Raw genomic sequence first — 21,160 nt, forward strand, 5'->3', positions numbered from 1 at the left:
CAGCTAAAAACTAAAATATACAAAGTGTCACTTATACCAGGAGTTCATGTACTAAAATCATCTGTCAGCCTTGCCTATTTAGACCATGGCCTAGAACCATAGAGTAAGCAAAAACGGCTTCAGCCAACCAATAAAAATGTCACAGAGTCTGTGACTAAAGCTATGCACCTTCCTCAGGAAGCCCCTTAGCCCCTCACTCAGAGCCTGCTTACTCTGCCTTCAGGCGTGTTTCTGTCAGGCTGAGTTGTCTCATTTTCAGATTCCTAAGCATCAGAAGAAACACAGTAAGAAGGCGACTGAGAAGTGTTCTGCTGAGAGGTATTTAGACAGCAAACATAAATGACATCCAGTTGACAAACAATAGAGGAGCCAGCATCAGAATCAAAAGCAGACAAAAGAACGGAAATTACAGCAGTCTGAAGTTCATTCATGACACATAATTAACAGCTTCACGTAAATAAGCCTGACTGTGTCCCAGAATGCTGCATACATTCTCTTTGATTTTGTTTTTCATACTGTGTTTTCTAAAATTTCACAATAAAAGTAGACTTGTAATAATATAATTGTGAAAGCAAAAAAATTATATTGGATATGCTCTAAGGTAACCAAAAAATGTATAACTCAGTTTTTAAGATTTCCATCCAAAATGGTCAAAATGAAATGTTTTGATACTTAAGAGAGCAGGTCTTCAGCTATATAATTTCGTTACACAGAAGGACTCTTTTCTGGGGGTTCAAAGAGACAAATGTCCTGTAAAATAATCGCGCGAACACTCAGGCCTTGAGAACTAACCAGAGAAAGGCTGCAAGAGCACTTCAGATGTGGAAGGTTGTTTATCCCTTTTATCTGAGCAGAGCTCAGGATCTTGATTGAGGAATCTGAACGCCCTTAATAGTCCTCACATTCGTAGAAGTCCCCCTTTGTGAATGAATTGGCCAGTTGCTGACAATCAGCTGGGTCCAGAGACCTGTCATAGGCACCGGCAAGTGGAGTGTCCACCCCTGTCCTCCCCGAGAAGGGCAGGCAGTTCATCTGTCCTCCCACAAGAGGCAGAGCCAGGGTTTTTCAAGTTGTCTTCCACATAAAATGGAGGGGCTTAGGGTGTCCCACAAAAGTTTGATTTGAATTTTTTAAGATTTATTTGTAACTGAAAACAGCTGAAATTAAAAATTAGGAAAAGCAAGAGCCCACCTCATTTGTAAGAATTCCTGTAAATAAAATTACTTATATCCTATTTCTATTAAATTAATCAATGAACAATCAGAACTGAGACATGACAACTGGCACCAAAGAAATACAAAGGATTATAAGAGAATACTACACACAGTTAAATGCCAGCAAATTAAACAATCTGGAAAAAATGGATAAATTTCTAGAAACATACAATCTTCCAAGACTGAATCAAGAAGAAACAGAAAATCTGAACAGACCAATTACTACTAATGAAATCAAATCGGTAATCAAAAAAACTCCCAACAAAAAATCCTTGACTGGATGGCTTTACAGGTGAATTTTACCAAACATTCAAAGAATTAACACCTATCCTTCTCCTACTATTCCAAAAAATTCAAGAAGAGGGAAGGCTTCCAAGTTTATTTTATGAGGCCAGCATTACCCTGAGTCAAAAACCAAAGACATTACAAAAAAATAAAATAAAATTATAGGCCAATATCCCTGATGAACATAGATATAAAAATCCTCAACAAAATATTAGCAAACCAAATCCAGCAATGCGTTATATACCATAATCAAGTGAGATTTACTCCTGAGATGCAAGGTTGGTTCAATATTCACAAATCTGTTAACATGATACACCACATAAATGAAATGAAGGACAAAAAGTATATGATCATATCAGTAGAGGCAGAAAGAATATCTGACAAAATCCAACATCCATTTCTGATAAAAACTCTCAGCAAAGTAGGAATAGAGGGAACATATTAGAACATAATAAAGTCCATATATGACAAACCCACGGCTAACATCATACTCAATGAGAGAAAGCTAAAATCATTTTCCTTAAGATCAGGAACAAGAAAAGAATGTCCACTTACACCACTTTTATTCTACATAGAATTAGAAGTCCTAGGGACAGCAGTCAGAAAAGAAAAAGAAGTAAAAGGCATCCAAATCGGAAAGGAAGAGGTAAACTGTCATTATTTGCAGATGACATGAACTATATATAGAGAACCCTAAAGATTCTACAAAAAAAACCACAAAAACAAACTATTAGAACTGATAAATGAGTTCTGTAAAGATGCAAAATTAACATTCAGAAATCAGTTGCATTTTTATACACCAATAACGAACTATCAGAATGAGAAATTAAGAAAACAATTCCATTTACAATTACATCAAAAAAATACCTAGGGATAAATTTAACCAATGATGTAAAAGACCTGGACTCGGAAAATTATAAGACATTGAAAAAAAAGAAATTGAAGAAGATACAAATAAATGGAAGCATATACTATGCTCATAGATAAGAAGAATTAACATCATTAAAATGTCCATACTACCCAAAGCAATCTATAGATTTAATGCAATCCTTATCAAACTACCAATGGCATTTTTCAAAGAACTAGAACAAATAATTCTAAAATTTATATGGAACCACAAAAGATTCCGAACAGCCACAGCAATTTTGAGAAAGAAGAACAGAGTTGGAGACATCATACTACCTGATATCAAACTATACTACTAGGCTATAGTAATCAAAACGGCAAGGCACTGGCATAAAAACAGGTCAATGGAACAGAATAGAGACCCCATGCCTACATGGTAAGTTAATCTTTGACGAAGGAGCATGAATATACTGTGGGGTAAAGACAGTCTATTCAGTAAGTGGTGGTGAGAAACCTGGACAGATACATGCTGAAAGATGAACCTAGATCACCTTCTTACACTATATACAAGAACGAACCCAAAATGGATTAAAGACTTAAATGTAAGACCTAAAACCATAAAACTCCTAAAAGAAAACATAGGCAGTAAACTCTCTGACATTGTTCTTGGTAATATATTTTTCTGATATATCTTCTCAAGCAAGAGAAATAAAAGAAAAAATAAACAAATGGGACTAAATCAAACTAAAATGTTTTTGTACAACAAAGGAATTCATCAACAAAAAAAAGACAACCTATTGATTGGGAGAAGGTATTTGCCAATGATACATCTGATAAGGAGTCAATATCCAAAATTTATACAGAACTCATAAAACTTAACACCAAAAAAAAAATCCAATTTAAAAATGGGCAGAGGAACTGAATAGACATTTCTCCATGGAAGATGCTCAATGTCACTAATCATCAGAGAAATGGAAATTAAAATCACAATGAGGTATCACCTCACACCTGTCAAAACGGCTATCATTAATGCCTTGTTGACAATTGTTGAAGCTGAGTGACGAGCAAAAAATTAATAATTTTTTGATTTATTAATAAATCAAAAAATGACACGTGTTAGCACGGATGTGGAGAAAAGAGAACCCGTGTGCACTGTTGGCGGGATTGCAAGGTGGTGCAGCCGCTACGGAAAACAGTATGAAGGCTCCTCAAAATAGTAAATGTAGAACTACTTTGTGACCCAGTAATTCCACTTCTGGGTATTTATCTGAAGAAATCCAAAGCACTAATTTGAAAAGATATGTGCCCTTCTGTGTTTTTTGCAGCGTTTTTTACAATAGCCAAAGTATGGGAGCAACCTAAGTGCACAGCAGTAGATTATTGTATAAAGACATGGCACATATATACACTGGAATATTACTCGGCCATTAAAAAATGAAATCTTACCATTTGCGACAACACGGATAGGCCTAGAGGGTATTGTGCTAAATGAGATAAGTCAGACAGAGAAAGACAAATACCATATGATCTCACTTATATGTGGAATCTAAAGAACAAAATAAATGAACGAACGAAATAGGAAAAGACTCATAGATACAGAGAACAAAATGATGGTTGTCAAATGGGAAGGGGGTTGAGGGGCTGGTAAAAAAGGTGAAGGGATTAAGAAGTACAGATTGGTAGTTACAAAGTAGTTACAGGGGTGTAAAGTATACCATAAGGAATATAGTCAATAATAATGTAATAACTACGTATAGTGCCAGGTGGGTACTAGACCTGTCGGGGGGATCACTTTGTAAACTATATAAGTGTCTTAACTACAGTGCTATACACCTGAACTAATATAAAATAATATTGAATGTCAGCTGTAACTGAAAAATAAAAAATATTTAAAATAAATACTAAAAAAAACAATCAATCAATGAACAAACCATTGAGACTTCTAAATTTCTACTACTGAACATAGCAGGATATTGGCTTTATTGTATATTATTAAAATATCTTTAAGATTTTAAGTGAAAATAAATCAATTTTAAAGGCATGCGAGAGAAATTAAAATTTTTGAGCCCTTACTGTGTGCCAGCCATTGAGTTAAGTGCTTAATATATTTCACACTTAATCCTTTTATCCATCCTGTGATGTAGGTACTGTTATTTTTTCCTGTTTTATAGATGAGAGAACCAAGAGTAATTATCTATAGTCACAACTGATAGGTGGCAGAGTTTTGTAGTGTGATTATAAACATTCAGGAATTTAGGACCATGTATGTTACATAAATCATAATATCTAAAAGTTTATATTCTCTGTATGTTGCTTACTTGTTTTTTAAACTTCTTATTATGGAAATTTTCAAGTATATTCAAAAATAGAACAGTAGAATGAACCCCTGTGCTCGTCACTCAGCTTCAACAATTGTCAACAAGGCAAGGCTAGACTTGCCTCATCCATGCCCCAACTCAGCCCTCTACCCACATCCTCAGATTATGTGGAAGCAAATTCCAAACATCAAAATGTTTTTTAAAGCAAAACCATAATACCATTAACCAGACATAAAAAACTAATAGGAATCCTTAATATCATCAAACATGCAGTAACTGTTTTGATTTTCCCAATTTTCATATACTTTTTAAAATAACTCAGAATCCAAATGAGGTCCATACATTGCAAGTGGCTGAGATATCCCTTAAGTGTTTTAGTTTGTAAATTCCTCCTTTATCTCCTTTTTACTCCTTGCAATTTACTTGTTGAGTAATCTAGGTCATATGTTCTGTGCAATTTTCCATGCCATATAAATGGCATCATAGGCCCCTGAACCATCTAACATGTTCCTCTGTCCCTTAGATTGCCTATACCTTGGTAGAGTTAGAGTTAGAGATTGGTAATTAGAATGAAAGATTTGGTGGTAGTTAGAGATTTGATCAGATTCAGGTTCTACTACTTTGAAGTAAGTGAAATTACTTTGTAAACTCTTCCTTCTATAATTCCTACCGGTTTGCAAGCTATATTAGCAAGTCTGGTGTCTTATTTTGGTGGGGGTTGGGGTTACTTGTTTCCTTTTGTTTGTTTTAAAAATATGGACAGAAGCTCTCTGTGTGTGCTTTTGTTTGTCTTTATCATGCTAAGAAGTGGGGACCCACCAGAGTGGCAGAACTTCAAGGTTTCACCTATGTGTCCCTTGCATGGTGACCATGGGCAGCGCTAATTATTTTTCCTTTGTAAAATTGTAAAATTAAGGAGTTTTACCAAATTGTTCTAAGTTTCCTTTCAGCTCAGATTACTATTTTAAGCCTAAACGTATATATTTGTTTGGGAGACATTTAAGGGCTAGATGCATACATTTCCAAACAGCCATTTAAAAATAACGTCTTCTTTTTTCTTTCCCTTCTAGCTACTGTAAACATGTGACAACCTATGAAGAATCAAATTTTTCTCTGAGTTATCAGTTTATACTAAATCTCTTCTCCTTCCTGCTAAGAATAAAGACCTCCTTTCTCCATGAAGAAGTGAGCTTAATTGAAAAGAGACTTTTTAAAACAAAATACAGTAAAACAAAAAAGAAATCTTCAAGATCCAGGAAAGTAAGAAAATGAGAAAAGTAAAACAGAAGCTTTCTTGAGAAAATATTTTAATAGTGACAGTAATGTCAAATTGTAATACAATATTCCAGAGAATTGTGGAAAATAGGATTTTTTGCATATATATCCATCCACACATAGGCATTCATACATATATTCCGTGTATATATCAATGTGCTTATAGATATGTATATTTAAAAACTGAGCTTTGAATTTATTTTTTAAATTCTGAATTTTCTTTGAGAAAATTAAAACAACAATGTTATATGAATGGTTTCCAGAAATTTGTATTCACTGTATCTTAGAGCTAAATTTTCTTTTCAAACTAGATCACTTCCTTATTCTTTATGCCTTCAAGTGAATCCCAGATGGATCAAACACCTAAAAATTCTCATCTTTTATAGATACATATATAAAATATTAGAAGAAAACAAATGTGAATGCTTTGATGACTTTGGAATGGACTAGAACTCTCTAAGCATGCCTCAAAACCAAAAGCTGACAGGAAAAGATTGAAAATGTGACTACAAAGTCAAAAGCGAACGACAAACTGGGAAAAGATATTTGTAGCATATGGTGGATGAAGAATTAATTTCTTAACATATCAATAGGTCTTGTAAAGCAAGAAGAAAAAGACAAACTGGGCAAGAGGTATGAAAAGATAGCTCTTTGAAAAAAAAGAAATACAAAGGCCAAGCCAAAAAAACAGGATAGTCAAACTCACACATATTATGCAACACATGTTTACTGAGCAACTTCTATGTTCCAGGCACATTCTAGGCCCTGGAGATACAGCACTGAGCAAGACTCCTGCCTTTAAGGATCTTCTAATTGGGCAGGGGCAGATAGTAAGCAAATATATACTATTTGGGGTAATGAATTGCGATGAAGCAAAAGCAAGGTAAGAGATAAGTGATAGGTCGGGCTATTTTATAAAAAGTGATCGAGGAAGAACCCTCTGGGCAGGTGACTGTGAGCAGAGACCGACTTGTAGGAAGTACAGTACGAAGGAGCAAGCCACATAGCTCTCTAGAGGAGGCTCGTTCTAGGCAGAGGGGACACGCAGAGGCTCTGAGGCAGGTTCGTGCAGTGGAGTCAGGAACAGCAGGTGGATTCAGGGCGGCTTACGTGTCATGGTCGAAGGGGAGAGGGGTAGCAGGTGGGATGGAAGAGGCTGTCTTCAAGGCCGTGGTAAGGGCTTTGGCTTTTATCTGAGTTGTCACAAGAAGCCATCAGAAAATGCTGAGCAAAAGAATGATGTAATCCAACCCATGTCATAAAAGGATCTCTCTGGCTGCTCTGTGGTGACCAGCCTGCAGGGGCAACGGGCACAGGCAGAGAGGCCACTTTAGAGATTGGCGTGCTGGCTCAGGCAGGAGATGGTGCTTTAGACAGCAGGTTGGAGTGTGAGTGAAGTCATTGAGTCCCAGATACAGTTTAAGCATGAAATAAATAAGGATTTGGTGATGCGTTGGTTGTGAGTGTGAGAAATGAAAATGCCAATTTTTTCTCCTGAGCAATTGAGTTAAGGTACCATTTATCATGATAGAGCTGCTTTCCGTGCTTCCTATTCATCCTGTTTGTGAGGTTAGCTATTCTCACCCTAGGGCTGTGGGCATGGCTGAACACATGAGACCAACAGCAATTTATTAATCACATACACTTGCACAAAGCCAGTAGGGACCCACTTGGAAACAGTGAACAGCCAGGGATTGTGGGAGGATGGAGTGATCCCAGTGCGGGTGTGATTAGCTAGTTAGAATAATTTCGTGGGCTGGCAAGAAACAAACCCACTACCCTGGGTTAGGCAGGAACTGCTCCTGGTCTTCTTGATAAGGTGTGTTTGGTTAGGGGACCTTTCCACGGGCGCGGAGGAGACGGGAACTTGTAGGTAGGCCATTTGGGCCAAAGTGGGAAGGGCCAAAGCCCTTCCCCACTTCACTGGATGTCAAGGCAGCACATAATGTTGGGTCTTAATTTTAGGCCTCATACAACAGAGAATCCTGAGAAAGGTGGAGATTGGGAAATCAGTTCTGTTTGGGGCATGTTGAGTTTGAGATGCCCGTTAGATATGAAAGAGATGTCAAAATAGACAGTTGGGGGGGGGAAATCCATAGTTTAGAGGTCTGGGACAATATAAATGTAAAACTCTCCAGAATATAAATAAGTTTTCAAAACTGTGAAACTAGATGGGATCTCATAAGGACTTAGTATAAATAGAAAAGAGGTCTTCATAAATGCTTTTTGTGAGATTAAGTTCCCTTCTAGCCTAGTTTGCTGACAATTTTTAGCAAGACTTAATGGTGGCGTTTTTTTCAAATGCTTTTCTTGCATCTATGAGATAATGGGATGGTTTTTCTTTTTAGTCAGTTAATATGGTAAATTATATTGCGTTTCAAACGTTAAACCAACCGTGCATTCCTGGGAGAAACCCCACTTGGTCATGATCTATTATCCTTTTTAGATATTATTGAATTTGATTTGCTGAAATTTCGTTAAGCATTTTTGCCTCCATGTTCATAAGGAATGTGTTTGTAGCTTTCTTTATCTGGTTTTGGTATCAGAGTAACGCTGGCATCTCAGAATGAGTTGTGAAGCATTCTCTTCTCTGTTTTTATTTTCTAGAAGCATTTGTGTAGCTATTCCTTAAATGTTTAGTAATGAAGCTTATCGGGGTATGGTTTGGGAAGGTTTTCAACTACAGATTCTATTTCTTTAATACATATGGGGCTATTCAGGTTATCTGTTTCCTCTTTGCTCTTCAAAAGACACTGTGATGAAAATGAGAAGTCAAATCACCAGCTGGGAAAAAATGTTTGCAAAACGCATATCTGACTAAGGACTTGTATCTATACAAATAATTCTTACAACCCAATAATAAGAAAGATAGCAATTAAAAATGGACAAAAGATTTAAACAGACACTTCACCAAAGAAAATATACAGAGAACAAATAAGCATGTGAAATGTGTTTGACTTTATTAGTTATTAGGAAAATGCAAGTTAAAACCAGAAGAAGATACTATCACACACCACTGGAATGGCTAACATTTCAGAAGACCGGCCATAGTGTTAGCAAGAATTTGGAGCAACTGGTGTTCCCACTGCTGGTGGGAATATCATTTTAGAAAACAGTTCAGTAGTTCCTTAAAAGTGAAAAATACACCTACCGTGTGTTCTAGTCACTCCACTCCTAGGTGTCTGTCCAAGAAAAATCAAAACATATTTCCACACTAAGACTTATACACTAATAGTAATAGCAACTTTAATTGGAAGAACCGAAAAAGGAAAACAACCCAAATGACCATCAACAGGCAATAGATGTGGTGTGTCCGCACAGTGGAAAATACTACTTAGCTATAAAAAGCAAGGAACAACTCCTCTGCTCAGGAGAGGGATCTGGCAGGGTATGGAAGAAGCAAAGATTCATTGGCCAGAACTGTGTCATTTGCCCAAAGGGGACTAGGATTACCATGATCGGTTTAGGTTGTCACGATGCATTCCTACCTTCCCTAGGACAAGGCTCTTTGTCTAATATTTGAGCAAAATTAGATTACTGTTAACAGGGAAAGATGGGGAAACTGTCTGTTGGTAAGCAATGAACAATGTATATGTGGTCTTTTCTCTCAAGTTCAAAGCCTTAACATCTTATATGTACATAATATGCTATGGTATTATGGGTGAAACAACTAATAATATCATTTAATGTTAGAAACTTTATAGCCGTTAGCATCCAAGTTTGTTCTAGTCTTATGGTAAGACCTAATAATAATCAAAGCTAACATAATGTCTGTTACAGACCAGACACTTTCCTAAGTGCTTAGTATATTTTTTCATATATAGTAACTGAGTTAAATGAATAAATGAGATATTAATTTTATCCTCACAACAAACACATGATGCAGGTACTATTATTATTCTCGTTTTACAGAAGGGGAAACTGACACACAGAGGGCTTGAGTCACTTGTCCAAAGTCACACAGCTAACCTGTAATAAATTATCACATGACACTGTCTCTCCAGAAACTTAAGCAGTCTTTGCTCTCAAGGAACTTACAATATTAGCAGAGTCAAAATTTATTTCCTCACGCAACATACAAAAACAATGCCATGTGACTTTATTATCTAACTTGTCCCAGGCCTTTACTCATCCTGCTGGGAGGGCAGCAAGGAGTGAGCAATGCCACCTCGAGTCTTTAGTCTTCCCTAGGAGGATATCTTAGTCTCTTTGGGGTTAAAACAGTAACTTTGGAATAAATATTTAGTAAAGTTAAGTTCAAAGCCCTACTAGGGCTGTTTTTCCCTTCCGTCTCCTTCCCCAGATGGCCTCTGGGTTCAAGGGTGAAATGGCAGAAGGGCCCTTGCTCTATATGTGTCCTCTGGGTCCTTGCCAGGTTCCGATGTAGGTGGTGCTAATGCTGGTGCTGGCAGGAGGGGTGACAGGGCCCCGACAGTGGAGCCTGCATTTAGGGGACCCCCTACCGATTGCTCCTCTCAGCTCCCTCTGGCCTCAGTGCCACCAGCTGCCTTCCGTGTCCTCGCTGGGAGCATGAAGGTGCTTCTAGATCCCCTCCCCCACCAGGGAGCCTTAGTAGACTGGGCGGCCATTTCTCTTCTGCTGCAGGCACCCCTCTTTGGCACAGGGCACCCCGTAGGTGGTCTCCACTAACCTGGTCTCTGCCTAAATACTTGCCTCAGCTATTTCTAAACTACAAAGGTACACAATTATGAAATAAGGCAGAAGTAGGCTAAGCGCCATGATAGATGTTCACACAGCTCAGCTGGAGCACGGAGGAGGAAAGAGGGCTGGACTCCACCTGCAGGCTCACCGGCTCCAGGGAGCGGCCTTGCTGAGGGGGCGGGGACCAAATGTCTAATCTCCTTTCAGGAGAAGTAACAACTTATTTTGCCACTAAAGTGGTATTTGTTGATTTGGGTAGAATCTCTTTATGAACAAATGTTATTTTATTTTAAAAAAATTAAATTCCATACCACTGGAATGAAACATAATTTTTACCATTTAGGTGGTTAACCTAAAGGGAAATAAAACCAAGTGAGATTTCACATGGTCTCAGAGCAGATACTTTGAGGGGCTGAAAATAGAATGTAGCAGATACTTCTGGAAAAAAAAAAGTCTTTAAATTGTTAGTATAAACTCATAGCCATGCAAATTAGCATTTTCGTGCTGAAATGGAATTAAACTTTGTGTTTTTAGTTGTTTTAGTATCAAATTTATATCATCAAAACATGGAAAACAGGTATGAAACACATTTGTTAAGCACATATTTTGTATTGACATTTTATGTTTTCTCATTTAATATTTAATATATCTAGACAAATCTACAACTGTAACAAAGGTTTGGTCACAGTAGATTAAAACGAAAGCTTTAAATTTTTTTAAATTAAAAAATATTTAATCACAGAAGGTACAATGAGAGTCTTTTCCCACGAGAATGCAGAACATTGGCCCAAATGTTTCATTAATCTACAGACATATCTCATACGTTTTGAGCATAGGTTTTTTTTTTTCCTCTTAATCCTTGAAAAAAATGCAGCTTTCTTTAGGCAGTTCAAGATTCTGTGTTAGATTTAAAAGCAAAGGGAGTGTCTTCTACCCGCCAGCTTTGGCTCCTCTGCCATCAGCTCAATCAACATTATCATGAGGATGTAATGATGGTTAACAGGGAACTGAGCCGCGGGGTACCTTACCTCATGGAAAGGGGACACAGCAGGCCCGTCACTGCCACCCAGGAGTGGAGACTTCCAATGCCCAGAGAAGGAGGGGAGGGGTGTCTATAGTTCTTTGTTTTCTTCTTGGGCTTTTTTCCTCCATTGGCACAAAGCCACTTAGAAAAAAAATCAGTATTAATTCAACCCTATATTTACACAGAAAGATATATTGCTTAGAAGAAGAGAAAGAGCCTTGAATAGAATTTAAAAAGTGTGGCTGCTGTAAAAGTTCTGTGAATTAATACGTATTGCAGATAGTTAAAATGGTGTATTTTTATCTCGAGTAGGTAGATGATGATGTTTTAAAATGTAAAATACCTCTGCATTCTTGAAGGCTGAGTGAATTCACACAGTAGTAAGTCTCTCACGAGAAGCTCTTCATTACGTTTCCTGTGTTTTGTGCCCTCGTGAAGTATTTACACACACAGTGATTCTAGTGCCAGACTTACCGGCTAATACGCGACAGCTTGAGAAGAGCTTACGAGAGTTCTTTTATTGACTCGATGAATTAAGAACCTGGTCTTTTAGCTCACTTGACCTTTTGCCTTCCTGCGACAATTATTTCCTTCTGGAACAGTTAGTACATGTTTCATGGATATTTGCGTTGACCTGGATGACTCACAGATATTCCCAAAGGAATTTTGAAGTTAAACTATCACTTAAATGTAATTACCTTTTGTCACCATCGTCGTTCGCATTAATTCAGATTAAGCGATTAAGTTAAACATTACTCAAAATGAAAAAGGTGGTCTCTGAATTTGAAAACTCCCAAAGTTTAAAGTAGGAAAAACATGTTCTTTACCATGTTAGACGTTAAGAAAAATTTTATAAAACAAGTTGACTTATTTTTACCTTTCTCTCCTTAGAAATTCACACCAGAATAAAAGTCTCCCTGGGAAGGTCTCTGCTTGGAGTCCCATGGGCCCTGGGCGGCCCCGCTGCTGGGGCGTAAGGCAGGAGCCTCCTCTCCCACTCCTGGGGGTCCTCTCCACTCGTCACTCTGTCCACAGTTTCTCAAAGTGCAGCTCAGGGACCTACGTCAGAATCAGGACGGTGCTTCGCAACGCTGACCCGGAGCTCCTCTGCTCGCCCCTCCTCACCGGGAGGGTCAGTGGGCGGGATGGCCTGGGATGCCGCCCTTTATCACCCAGCACCCCCAACCGCCACCCGGTGCACAGAGGCTGGGGCTGCCCAGGCTTCTCCCGCTGGTCTTCCGATTCCTCCGCACTCAGCACATCGTAGCTTCAGCATTTCCCGTGGACGACCTTTGCTTGTGTCTCGTTTTCCTAACTCGGCAGTAAGCCTTCGAGGCCGGGGGCCATTTCTCATGGCTCCATGGGGACCCGTCTGCCCAGCAGATGTACAGTAAATGTCTTCCATGCAGGTAATGAGGATAAGGGAACAATTACACAAAGCGTCTGACTTTCTCGTCAGTTACTGCATTGCAGTGATCACTGTTTAATGAATGAACTCAGGTGTCTGTCTTCCAAATGTTGGTTTGAGAGCAAATTGAAGTACTTTTAAAACAGAAGGGGGGAAAGTGGGCATAAGTTTGTCCGTGGGACACCCATGGCCTTAGCAAATATCTATACAGTGCTTAGAATGTGCCGGGCCCTGTTCTGAGCACTTGACATGTATCGCCTCTTTCCATTCTCTGAACGATCCTATGAGGTGACACTTTTATTTTACAGATAAGGACACTGAGACATTCTGATCCCAGGCAGTCTAGCTCCAGCAACTGTGGTTTCCCCGACTTGCAGCCTCTCGAAGACCTTAGCCCCTGGCGATGTCAGTTTGGAACCTAAGAGCCCAGACGCCGCTGCTGCGAAGAAGGCGACATCAGCACTTGTGACTGGAGTGTATTCTCGCCAACCCCCTCCCCCAAGCCTACACCCCAAACCTGTTTGTCCTCTGTGCTCCCCGTCTCATCACAGCACCATTCGCCTAATCACCAAGCCATAAATCGCCAACCCCTCCCTACCTGTCACCCCCACCATCTCATCCGTCACTCGCCCTGACAGTTCCAGCACCAGGTCCCTCCTTGGCCAGTCTCCAATCCTCCGTAGACATAGTCACTGCCCAGCTCAGGCCCTCGTCACCTCCCACCTGGTGGGTTGCACACGCTCTCTCCTTTCCAAGCCATTTGTCATTCCTTTGCCAGTTATTCTCCAAAAAGTAGATCTAGTGACACTGTGAGGCTCTAAATCCTCCAGTGGTTCCTTGCTGCCTACAGCGGATGGCTTGGCCAGGGAGGTCCATTAGAGGGTGACTCCTACACCTTTCCTGTCGCCCGCCCTATCCCCCGTTCCCTTGATCTCGGGCAAGGGGCTCTTGAACAAGCCGTGACATCTCACACCTCGGGGCCTTTGCTCATGCTGTATTCCCTGTCCGAAATGCCCTTCCTCTTCTCAGACGAGCACACGATCTGCTTGTCATCGTGCTGGGATGCCAACTCCACTTTCCCCACCTCAGCGCCCCCGGTGGAACCCATCGTCCCCTAAGCGTACAGCGCACGGCCTGCTGGGGCACTGACAACACGCCATGTGCCCGGTCTCCAGCTCGAGCACCTTGGGTGCTGGACCGTGCTCAGCTGTGCGTGTCCACCCAAGGTCTGGGTGGGAGATTGTGAGGTTAAGAAACATGAAATCTTATGTGAAAAATAGAGTTTGCAAAGATAAAATTGTATGAGCTACATACCGAAGAAGGGCATCTAGGACATTTTACACGACTAATCTGTGCTGATGAGGTTCGTGCCATTCCTGGCCCTTACCACGCGTGCCCCATCAGAAACTGCAGGGTCTCTTCCGTGCATCTTCAGTGAGGCGCCTGTACATTTGCTTCGCTTTATGGAAGATCACATACGTACTAAGAGCCGTTTTCTGTGTTTTGCCTCGTCTTCCATCTACATGTTAAAAGTCCTCTAATGTCCTGTCTCAGAGTCACTGTCCTCACCTGCTGATCCCCACAGCGTGGCACACTTGAAGTTTTGTAACGTGTTGAGGTTTTAGTAAAAGGATTGAAGGACAGCTAAATAAGTCATGCTCAAATACCTCCCAATTCTGAAGTAATACAGCCATAATTGTGCTCATGACCATTTCAGACCAAACACATACCCGTCCCTTTCCCCTCGTGAGAAGCAATCCCACAGGTGGAAATGCTGCTTCCACGTTTTTTCTCTCTCTCGATGCTGTCACAAAATTCTCCTGACTTTTTCCTCCTCTTTTTTGAATCACTAGTTTTTCCCTTTTCAGCGATCATGACAGGAGTAACTCAAAATTCCAGAGGTTGGAATTGATCGTCTCGTGGTTTAGAAAACACATACAAAAGTGAGTCATAAAATACTCAAATTTCAAGTGAAGGAAACTCAGCTGGGGAAGGATTAACAATGATGAAATGTCAATTTGGCTTCCTACCCCATAAAGTGAGGCTAACATCTCAGCAGTTTTAAATGGACGTTATCTTATAACGAAGGTATTTTTCACAGTAACATTTTCTTCAAAGAGTAAACTATGCAAACGTGAGCCAGCAAGCAGAGCCCTGGCTTCCCCCGCTCCCTTCTCTGGGGTGTTTTCTTTGAAAGAGCAGTAAACATAATGGCTCCGCCCACTCGGTGTGTCACAGGCAAAAGAAGTTTACCGGAGGTTAAGGCTGGCGTCGTTCAGCTGAGGGCTCTCTGGCAGCTGTGTTGCAACTGTTGAGCCTTCACTGAAATGATCGATCTACAGTGAAGCCATAGGAAAAGAATGTGAAATATCTAGTCGCCAGCAAGAGGGTGACACCCAACTTGATATAGCTGCTTCTGCCTCCATCAGAAGCAGGGTGAGAGTCTGGGTCACGTCCCAGGTATCTGACAAGACTCACCTGAGACTGCTGTCACCCGGGCATAACAGGCAGGCATGCCGAGGAAGGGGCAAAGCCTTCATTAGCGAGCACGTTCACGACAACGCCACTAAAAACATTGGAGACCAAAATGTGGGGAGAGCGTCCTGAAAACCAGCGTGTTCTCTGAGTTTGAGGAGAGAACAGTCGAATGCCGTCTCCCAAGCCAGATGTTGTCTCTAAGGGGCCCCGGCCTTGGCTCTGCCACATTTAAAGTGTCCAGGCTGCTCTACAGCGGGGCCGCGGGCTAAACCCAGACTATCAGGCAGCTATACGTATCAGCAGTGCCACCACTCAGAAGGGCAAGTATGGTTTCAGAAATGACAGTCTGGGTTTGAGTCCTGAACTTACTGGCTATGACACTTTCAACACATCATATGACACTTTGAACACATCTGGACCTCGTTTCTCCACCTACAAGGTGGGCATAACCCTGTCTACCTGTCGCTTTAAGAATCAAATGGGCTCAGGTACGCAGTCACTTTGAACACTACAGACTGCTGAAAGGTTAACATCACTACCATTCTGAATAACAACAGCTGTTGATCCTCTAGGATATGCTTTTCCCTATGCTAGATGATGACGGATTTTTTTATGTGAGATAATAGAGTTTCCGTCCATTAAGCAGCTTATAATTTAGGGAGGAAAAAGGAGGAAGCGGAACATTTAATATTTATTGAGTTTCAACAGGTCTGACATTGTTTGAGACGCTCTTCGCGAAACAGAACAAACGAACAAAACCCTTGGTGAAAATTGTTATCCTGGATTCCCCAGTTGAGGAAACTGAGGCTCAGAGAGCAAATCACTTTCTTGAGTCACACAGCTGCAAGGCAAGGGTGGAGATGCCACACTGTCGCTTCCACACCCCATTTCTCCAGAGTGGAAGACTGCCACCTCACAACGGGCACTGGCAAGCAGCACAGGGCACAATGGCTCCGGTGAGCTGGGTGGGACAGACTCTTGCATGTCAGGCACGGAGGCGCTGCCATTATCCTGCAACTACTTTCAATGTCCCTTCAGTACAAGCTGCTTCACGAGGGTGAGGTCGCTGCACGTGATGAGCCCTGCAAATGGTTGGTCAGGGTAGGATTAGGTCACATGGCCAACCCACAGAACTTGGAGGAACTGGACAGGGTTCTTGGCCTCCTAATCTCTAAAGAAGACGGAAGCCAACTCTCAAGTGTCTTTGTGCCAGACACTGTGTGAGATTCTTTAATGCCCCAAAACCTGATATTGTTTTCCTCGTTTTACAGATGAGAAAACTGAGGACTGGCAGAGCAGCAGACTGCTTAAGTGAAAATCAAAGGCAGATCTGAGATCTGAATCCAGATCTGATTGACTTGAAGTCATTCTCTCAAATTCATGCAAAACTGAATGAACTACAAGGCAGAGCAGCTTTGTGACAAAGTGGTTTCATAAAGGGCGAGCTGAGCACTGGGGGAGTAATTTGAATGGGATGGGAAGGGTTCCTGGAGGAGACGGCATCGGAGGTCACCCTTCTAAGAGAGGTGGGGATGGGGCGGTGAGGGGAGAGAAGGACACGCATCGGCAACCAGGGGCCGCGAATGGCAGGATGTATTTAGGGGAACACTGTGATGGGGTCCAGGGCACTGAGGGCTTTTAACTGGGACATAAATTTGGAAACGTATGTTGGGGCCCAACAGAGAAGGAACTTGAATGTTAGCCTGGAGTCTGTAAACTGTGGGTAGCTAAGATCATAACTACTGTTAGAGCCATGGGACATTGGACCTGGAAGGAACCAGATGACCTGTCCAAACTCCTCCTTTTTCTGAGGCCCAGAGAGAAGTGACTCAGCCAAGGTTACCTGAGGGTCAGCAGAACCTGGGCTAGAAGCCAGGTCTTGGGACTCACCCCCTGCCTCCCCGCATCCACAAGTCTGTCAGACCACGTGTTATAACTACCGGGGAGGTGTCCAAAATTCATCCCCTGCTCTGAAGCCCATGACTCGGGGAGGTACCTCAAAGATTCACCTGCTCTTCAAAAAAACACAACTTCACCCTTGAGCTTAAGAGGGTTATCGCAAAACAAATAAAAAGATGCTAAACTTCGGTTATCACTTTTTAAAATGCAAATCAAAACAATGGGATGCTATTTTTCACCTAAGCGACCAGCGAAGCAAAGTTTGACAATGCCCATGGCTGAGAGGGTGCGGTCCTTCGGGCAGTCCGCTGTCCCGCTGGCAGGAGTCTAAATGGGGCAGCCTTTTGCAAAACTATTTGGTGAGATCTATAAAACTCGAAACAATACATACCTTTTTCACAGCAACTCCAATTCTAGGGATTTATTTAGCCTATGGCTATACTGGATCAAGTGTGCAAAGTGTGTAGAGGGATGTTTATTGCAGGACTTTTGTAATTGTGAAAAACTGGGGGGGAAAAAAACCCTTACTCACCAGTAGAGTCTAATTGAGTCATCATACATCAATACAAAGGAATAATAATGCAGCCATTTCTCAAGTGCAATGGATGTATACGCGCTGACATGGAAAATGTTTAACACATAGGCAGTGAAGCGAGCAAGCTGAGGAGAATGTGCACAGTGCGAATCTCATTCGTGTAAGAAAACAAAACATATACATGCTTTTAGATACGTAGGAAATATCTGAAAAGATACACAAAAACTGTTAACAGGGGTTATCTTTGGGGAGAGGATGGAGCGGGAAGGGAGGACCTCTGCCCTAAGCCCTGTGTATTTTAAAATTTCTTTCTTGTCTTTCTTCCTTTTTCTTGTTCCTTTATTTCACCCTTTCTTTCTGTTTTGCTCCTTAAAATAAAAAAAAAAACAACTGCATGTATTATTTTTATAATTTAAAAAATTAGTAAGAAAATTCAAAAGAAAAGGTTTTGCCGACAGCTCGTAGGTAGAGATTTTAACTTCTGTTTAAGAGAAGCCTTAGAGGCAGACTAAGTCTATATTCAAATTTACAAAATAGATAGAATGTTTTTTATTAATACACCTAAGGTCTAATAACCTTAGGCCCTGACAGCTATTGTTTTGGGTTTTATGGTTTGATATTTATTTATTCGTCCCATATTTATTTTGTGTCTGTGAGTCAGGCATTGGGACTGAAGCAGGAGGCTGTGAGTCTCCTGCGCAGGGTCATTTAAATCAATCCCAGACGTGGTACAGAAGGGAGGAGGCTGAGAGGCAGAACAGATGCCTACAGAGGAATGCACCCCCTCCGTAAACACGCACTGGGTATTACCGATGTGTCCCCAGGGAGCCAGGGACATTATAATAATGCGATAGGATCCCTGCCCTCTCTTGAAAAGTTTCCACTATGGTGGAGACAGACACAAATGGAAAATTGTATATTACCAACAAAATGTGGTGACTGTGGTACTGGGGTGATGCAGAAGGTACTGTCTGTGTGCACAGGACACTTAATCCAGCCTAGAGGCTGAGGGAGGCCACCTGGAGGAATGGGGAGTCCTGGCTGAGTCTGGAAAGTTGGCGGAGCTCGATGAGCAGGAAGAGGAGCAGGGAACTGTGAGGTTCTTAGCGGAGAACAGCACGGGGAAGGAGCAGAATTGCGAAAGGGTAGACTGAGCTGTTCATTTACACACCCTGCTCCGGAGTTTTGACTTTATCTAGAGTGCAATAAGGTAACATGATCTAAAGTTTGTGCTTTAAAAATGTCACTCTGGCCACATTTGGAGATGGAGCATAGGAAGAAGAGGGAAAGATGAGGGAAAGAGACATTGTTTCCCAACTTGAGTCACTTCAACAGCAGAACTCTGATTTGCACCACGACTACGGGCCACCTGTCCTATTATTCACTTAATATTTTCTTAAATTTGCTCATTTAAAAATATAGTTTATTGAAACAGGAAACCAGTGAATAAGAAACAAAAACAGGGTACCAGTGTGGTACCCAGGCTTAGGAGACAGAAACTAGAAATGGCAGGAGGGGACATTGAGGAGAGTCTATAGCTGCTGATGGAGGTCCCAAGGGGCCTGGAGAACAGGGAGCAGGAAGCTGGCAGGAGCAGATGAGGGGCAGCTGGTGCTGCATAAAGGCTGCAGTGGCCTCCGTGTTGCTAAATCCTCCTCTTAGCTGACCTCCTGGCAACACGAGATCTGCCGACTACACCTTCCTCCTGCCTCACTTTCTCCTCTCAGCTTCCAAGCTTCCCCTTTTCTCCTCCCTTGGCGATCCCCCCTTTTCCCTCGCCTCTGCTGGCTCCTCTTTTCCCAGCTTCTCTGCGTCGAAGCTGTTGGTCCTGTCTTTCCTTCCCTCACGTCCATGGAGATTCGTCCCATCACCAGACTTTCAATACCATCTCTGTGCTGATGTCCATTCAGCCCAGACGTCTCCCCTGGACTCTAAACTCATATCTAAACTCACATCTAAATCTCTAATAAAAACCTCCCCAGACCCACACCTGAAGCCTTCCCCAGCTCAGTGATGGCAAATCATTCCTTTTAGCTTTCTGTTGAAAACCTTATACTTGTCCTTGGCTTTTTTCTCACACTCCATATCCAATTTCCAGGACAGCTGGTTGGTTCTATCTTCGGAATAGATCCAGAGTTTGACCAGTTCTCACCACTCCACTCTACCCCCCAAGGTCAAGATATAATGCATTATCTTTGGCTTGGTCTCCCTGCTCTCATCTTTGTCCCCCTACCACCCAGCAGCCAGATTATTTAAAGACATGACTGAGATCACGTCACTGCCCAAATCCAAACTCTCCAATGCTTCCCCACCTCAGTAAAAACCTAAGACCATACAAAGGCCTACATGTCCCTTGTCCTCCTGCTTTGTCCCCCTCCAGCCTTAGTGTTCTGCTTTTCACTGTCCCCATCTTCTGCAAAGCTGTGCTTCTGCCTGGACCACTCCTTTCCCACCTGCTTGAAGGCCTCTCCTCAAGTCTTGTGACTCCAACTCCACCCCATGCTTCCCAGCTGCCTGCCTTGCTTTATTTTTCTCCGGCAAAACTTGACACTTTCTAACATACCATATAATTTACTTATTTTTTTATGGTTTGTTACCCCTAAGTAGGGTACTGGAGGAAGGCAGGGATTTTGTCCATTCTGTTCACTGGCCTATCCCCAGCATCTAGATCAGTGCCTGACATATAGGTCTCTCAATAAATGTTTGTTGAATGAATGAGCAGACCCCTGGATAAGAAGGGAGCTTCAGCTCAGGATGGACAATTTTGAGCCTGGGGTAGGGGTGGAAATGAATGGAAACGGGGTGGTACGGAGTGGGCGGGACTGCAATAGGGCTGCTGGAAGGAGCAGAGTGGGTAGCAGTGAGCCTGAGGAAGGCGCTCTGGAGGGAAAGGGAGAGCGGGGTCGGGGGGAGCTGAAGCCCAAACGGGGCTTCTGAGAGGGCTAAGGGGTAGGTAGAGATTAGGAGTGGGAGATTGGTGGGGGCCAGCAGTGGGGTGGAGCCCAGAGGAGGGGGGGAGGGACAGGCCCTTGGACAAGACCGCTCAGGTGAGGCCGATGAGCGCAATCTGCTGGTACCCACACCGGCCTCACCTGGACGGGAAACATCGGTTAGGAGACTGTAGCAGTTGTCCAGTGACTGTCACATAGTGGACAATGTGGGATGGATGAGCAGGAAGATGGAAAACCAGACAGCTACGGTGGGCAAGGCGAGGAG

The 21,160-nt window shown here is 42.0% G+C and overlaps 1 protein-coding gene across 2 annotated transcripts in view; it reads left to right on the plus strand.

Moving 5' to 3' along the window:
* Positions 1–6,204, plus strand: part of TAF1B (TATA-box binding protein associated factor, RNA polymerase I subunit B) — a 62,834-nt gene extending 56,630 nt beyond the window's left edge. Inside the window, exon 15 of one of the 2 annotated variants that reach the window (XM_011365117.2) lies at positions 5,734–6,137. In XM_011365117.2, the coding sequence (XP_011363419.1) occupies positions 5,734–5,935 (202 nt within the window). In that variant the 3' untranslated portion in view covers positions 5,936–6,137. Of the gene's footprint in view, positions 1–5,733 lie in introns of both variants that reach the window. The other variant, XM_023533589.1, reaches the window with a different exon arrangement.
* Positions 6,205–21,160: the final 14,956 nt, after the last annotated feature.

Source organism: Pteropus vampyrus, unplaced genomic scaffold (genome assembly GCF_000151845.1).
Source record: "Pteropus vampyrus isolate Shadow unplaced genomic scaffold, Pvam_2.0 Scaffold105, whole genome shotgun sequence".
Lineage (NCBI taxonomy): Eukaryota > Metazoa > Chordata > Mammalia > Chiroptera > Pteropodidae > Pteropus > Pteropus vampyrus.